The 4,264-nt window shown below is 33.9% G+C and overlaps 3 protein-coding genes across 5 annotated transcripts in view; 2 read left to right on the top strand and 1 right to left on the bottom strand.

The window, feature by feature from the left end:
• Positions 1 to 236: 236 nt before the first annotated feature.
• On the bottom strand, positions 237 to 1,252 carry Bet1 (blocked early in transport 1). The gene has a single exon (XM_066284250.1). It carries the CDS (start codon positions 1,022 to 1,024, stop codon positions 689 to 691), a length of 336 nt encoding a protein of 111 aa, XP_066140347.1. The 5' UTR covers positions 1,025 to 1,252; the 3' UTR covers positions 237 to 688.
• A 55-nt stretch (positions 1,253 to 1,307) lies between these two features.
• Positions 1,308 to 3,027, top strand: LOC136340254 (E3 ubiquitin-protein ligase MARCHF3-like). Of its 3 annotated transcripts, none has more exons than XM_066284179.1 (5): positions 1,308 to 1,746; positions 1,977 to 2,145; positions 2,196 to 2,396; positions 2,456 to 2,679; positions 2,736 to 3,027. In XM_066284179.1, exons 2-5 carry the CDS (start codon positions 1,987 to 1,989, stop codon positions 3,010 to 3,012), a joined length of 861 nt encoding a protein of 286 aa, XP_066140276.1. In that variant the 5' UTR covers positions 1,308 to 1,746; positions 1,977 to 1,986; the 3' UTR covers positions 3,013 to 3,027. The 3 variants fall into 3 exon arrangements, with proteins under 3 accessions (XP_066140276.1, XP_066140285.1, XP_066140294.1); XM_066284188.1 differs by having other exon boundaries at positions 1,308 to 1,750; XM_066284197.1 differs by lacking the exon at positions 1,308 to 1,746 and having other exon boundaries at positions 1,816 to 2,145.
• Ip6k (Inositol hexakisphosphate kinase) overlaps positions 2,966 to 4,264 on the top strand; it is a 33,053-nt gene continuing 31,754 nt past the window's right edge. Inside the window, exon 1 of the mRNA XM_066284127.1 lies at positions 2,966 to 3,097. The gene's annotated coding sequence lies outside the window, so the exon portion shown is untranslated. The remainder of the gene's footprint in view (positions 3,098 to 4,264) is intronic.

Genomic DNA, 4,264 nt, shown 5'->3' with positions numbered 1-4,264 from the left:
GAAACACAACATAACCTTACTTTGGGTTTTGGCCAAGAGCCGCAATGTTTCCCCGCGAAATTCAACGAATTAACTGAAAACTGATGTATCCTCATCAGTAAGTTCCAATAAAAAGAAATAATTAAGAACTAAGAAACGGTAATTTGTTGCATCAGTAAATTGAGCAAAAATTATTAAACGGGCGTTTTAAAAAAGAATGTTAAAGGTCAAAAGCAATAAAAATAAAACTACAATCATTTAATGGGCACTAAATCTATTTAATACATATGTTTTTATTTGTAATGTTTTTATTTATAATATAATTTAAATATAAAAATACCAGGCCTGTATTGAATAAGAGCTGAACTATAGGTAAAACAATTAATAAATAAATAATAAACTAAAAAATTAGCAAAAATAAACCATTAACTTCACCGTAACATAAATAAGTTCTTCATGTACTTGGAATTTGTGTCTAAAAGTAAATAGTTATGTTATAATCTAGCTTAAAAATTTCACTTATTATATACATATATAGGTACTACATATATTATAAGAAAACTTCTGAACCGTATTTACTGCATGTACTCCTACTCATCCTACTACCAAAAATCTACATCCAGAATACAAAAACGCATGTGTTTTTAAATATGAGCAAGTCAGTGTATATATTCATTGGAATAAACTTTTCAGAAATTCAAGGCAATTCCTACCTAAACTTTAACACCAAATAGAGTATAAAGAACACTACAATGGCAAATACAAATAAATACAATATAATGTAATTATGTGATCCCCTTGAAAGCCTTACTACTCTAGACATAGTTTTTCCAAGGAATCCAGAAGTTCTATCCATATCATCATCTACGTCCCGTAACATCTTGTGCTGGAACTGTACTTCATTCCCAATATCTATGGAAAGGGACTTGAGAACGCCAATTTTCTCGGATAGTTCCTGAGCCATACGTTCATTTTCGTGCTCAATTTCATTGTTGTCTTGTTGAGGCAAGGGTTCGTAACCATTACCAGCGTGAGATCGCCTCATGTTATAGGATGCCAGTTTATGGTACCGAAAGGGTGGTGGTGGCGGTAGTCTAGCTGCACGACGGTTATGTGGAAGCTTTGTGATGAGTATTAGTAATAATAAGATTATAGTTAAAATTAATGACGTGGGAAATTAGATATTTTAGAGTTACTCAGATCTTTTACTGTGATTTGGAATTTGAGGTTATATTCACTATCAAGTTTGATTGAAAACATCTGATGAGAATGAGCGCATAGTTGCCACAGTTTACTATGTGCAAGTGCATTTCTCCATTCTGGTGTTAGGAATTGCTGACCGTTAGTTTAAGTATTTATAATGATTCACACGTCACCCTACATTTTTGAAATTATATAGCAGAAATAAATATTTAGTTAAAATAAATATATTTTCAAGCCGCAATTATATATGTAAATAAAGTTCAGTAATATGGCAATAGAGCGACAATAAATTGATGTTCCTTCCTTACGTTTGTATTGTTGACTGCAGAAGTATGCATATTGTATTTGATTAGTACTTTGATTCCTGCGTGAAAAATAATAATCTTATTTTGAAAAACCATAAAACATAAAATTACTGTTGTTTTTGATGGAATTTCTTAACTCATATGGAAAATTTAAAGTTTTCTTTAGTTTACAATTCACTCATGTTCAAACGTCAGTTATAACGGACTCGAGAACGACCCTAGTAAATTTGTATTTACTAACTAGTGCTAAATTGAAAATGTAGGTAATGCAAGAAAATATTATTTTCTTCACTAATAATGTAGTCTATATTCCTACAGAATTTCAAATAAAGCGATTAATGAAGGTTAACAAACCAAAGTCAAATTGCTTGAACCTAGCATACCTATTTGGTTATCTACCTTCAGTCAACGCTTGCCAAGAAAATCATAATAATTTTGTCAATATGAGCTCCAAAACATAGTTATTTATAGTTAGTATACCGTTTTTAGGTGAACAATCATGGATGATGATACGACCGCTGGCGTATCAAAGTCAGACCCTATGAAAAAGACTAATTCAAATACACCAGTTAGAAAGCTCTCGGTGGCCTCAGTGCACTGTCGCATATGCTATGATAATGAGAAACCTGAAGAACTCATAGCTCCATGCCACTGCAAGGTAATTATTTATTCATAATAAGTTATCAGTGCAAATCTTATTTATTAAAGGGTACTGTGGCATTTGTTCATCGATCCTGCCTGGAGAACTGGCTTGGTGAATCTGGGACTTCTAGTTGTGAATTGTGCCATTACTTATTTAAAACAGAGAGAACTCCAAAATACTCATCATCAAGATCTATTTGGTATTGGTTGCGGTATGGTCCCAGGTATCCAGGCACTGGAGTTAGAGGTGATGTTATTGCCTGCACTGTATGTAATGTGTGGCTGTTATGAGGCTGATTTGTGCAAAATAGATTTAATATTTGCAGATAATAACCCCTTTAGCAATAGTTGTTACATATGTATGCCTTTATTCCTCGGAATACTACAGTCAGCAAAAGTTTTCTCAAATACCTGCAGCAAAATGGACCTCAGTTTCCTTAATGCTGATGATTGGCATAATGCTCATTGGTTACTATTTATGGGTTCATTCTGTGATAAGGCTGCATGCTAGAATGTGGTATAATTGGTGGCAGAGGTCATGTGTTGTTAGGTGCATCCAATAGTCCCTTAAAAAAATTTGAATATTATCAATACCCACAATTCCAGGTATATTCCTCCAAGTGTCATTTCTTTACATGAACAAAATGATGATCAAACAGTCCTAGTTCCTAACAATACACCTATTCCAGTTACAAGGAATGAAATGGAGGATTTAAGTGACAGTGAATCTGTGATAAATTTTGAGTCTGTGATAAATATTGGTCTGGTACAAAATGAGACGTTGTCTCAAGGGGAAGGTTTCAATATTCAAAACGATCAAGACGTGATTGTGAATATTGATGAGGAGCTATGCGCAAGCAACGATGACTTGGATCTGAAATAAATGACGTTAAAATTATTTGTTGGCTTAATGTTTTGTTCACTGTTTTTAATTCACAAAAAAGGAATTCAGAATAAACTGGCGACAGGTAAGCATTTTGTATGTTTAGCAAATTTATTTTATCTTAGGATTTTCAAATACAACATGTACTTTTAAAACATTGACTATAATAATTTAGGTATTCAGGCGTTTCTTGCAAAATTTATAGAGAAACCATTTGATAAGCAGAATTGTGAAAAAGAAAACTATCATATTACATTAATATTGAATTGGTGAGTGCGCAGGAAATTCTTCGTATAAGCTTTCTCTTGCTATTAAGAGAGGGCGCTTAAAATATACAACCAGATAATAATGCGCTTTCAGCTATGGAAGGGTGATTAAAAGCCTAGCAATAGAGGGTAAACTGCAAATATTTTACTGATCAAACCATCAACTCTTTGCGTTTACTCATTTTACTGCCATTGATCAAGCAATGTCAGCTTTCCCAACCTTATCATTTTCCTGCCATTGATCAAGCAATGTCAGCTTTCCCAACCTTATCATTTTCCTGCTAACACGCGTACGTACAAGTGTTGGAAAAGCGATAATGGAATAGAGGTTTAAGAAAGGAGTCTGCGGGTCCAGTATTTGGATCAGAGCCAAGTTGGGTTGTCGGGAAGCAACAAAATATACAAATACAATATTTTGATTGAGGCGTTGAAAACGACGGCTATATCCAGCCGGCAGAGATTCCTTGTATTATTGCTGATTCGCCCGGCAATAAAACATACTTTTTTGTTGGAGGGTGTTGAATTTAACAGAGTATGTAAAAGTTTATAGGTTTGGTTGTGGTGATATGTTATATACCGGTTGTGTTTGAGGGAGTTTCTATTTTGTTACAACCCATCTGTCTAGATTGGATTGGGAAATCCCGGCAGTTTAGGTTGGATGAGAGAACCTCCGGTCATCTACTTTGTACCTCTTATGTTAATTTAGACCCTCATACGTATAGAATGTAGTTGGTACAGGAATATTGCCCTCTAATCGAGTGACTTAACATACGTGCTTTCTAGAAACACGCTCGTCGCCATTATATACTGTGTTTAAATTATATTTAAGCGTCATAACCATAACACAGCATCTCTGTTTTATTTTTGGACTAATATCTTCCTCTTTAGAGAGATTATTCTTCAGCCTCCATAGTTTCTTTCTGCGATATATACTCACTATTAAAGTGCACTTTTTGTCTATATAATAGTTCTTTATATAGCTCGCA

Source organism: Euwallacea fornicatus, chromosome 1 (assembly GCF_040115645.1).
Source record: "Euwallacea fornicatus isolate EFF26 chromosome 1, ASM4011564v1, whole genome shotgun sequence".
Taxonomy (NCBI): Eukaryota; Metazoa; Arthropoda; class Insecta; order Coleoptera; family Curculionidae; genus Euwallacea; species Euwallacea fornicatus.
The sequence above is the reverse complement of the archived record's forward strand: the minus strand, read 5'-3'. Positions and strand labels throughout refer to the sequence as shown.

Excerpts from the sequence above, each read along its gene's own strand:
- Bet1 (XM_066284250.1), bottom strand. The coding sequence starts at position 1,024 with ATGAGGCGATCTCACGCTGGTAATGGTTACGAACCCTTGCCTCAACAA.
- LOC136340254 (XM_066284179.1), top strand. The coding sequence starts at position 1,987 with ATGGATGATGATACGACCGCTGGCGTATCAAAGTCAGACCCTATGAAA. Across the intron at positions 2,146-2,195 it reads TAGCTCCATGCCACTGCAAG|GGTACTGTGGCATTTGTTCA; the intron begins GTAATTATTTAT and ends TATTTATTAAAG. Across the intron at positions 2,680-2,735 it reads CAGAGGTCATGTGTTGTTAG|GTATATTCCTCCAAGTGTCA; the intron begins GTGCATCCAATA and ends CCACAATTCCAG.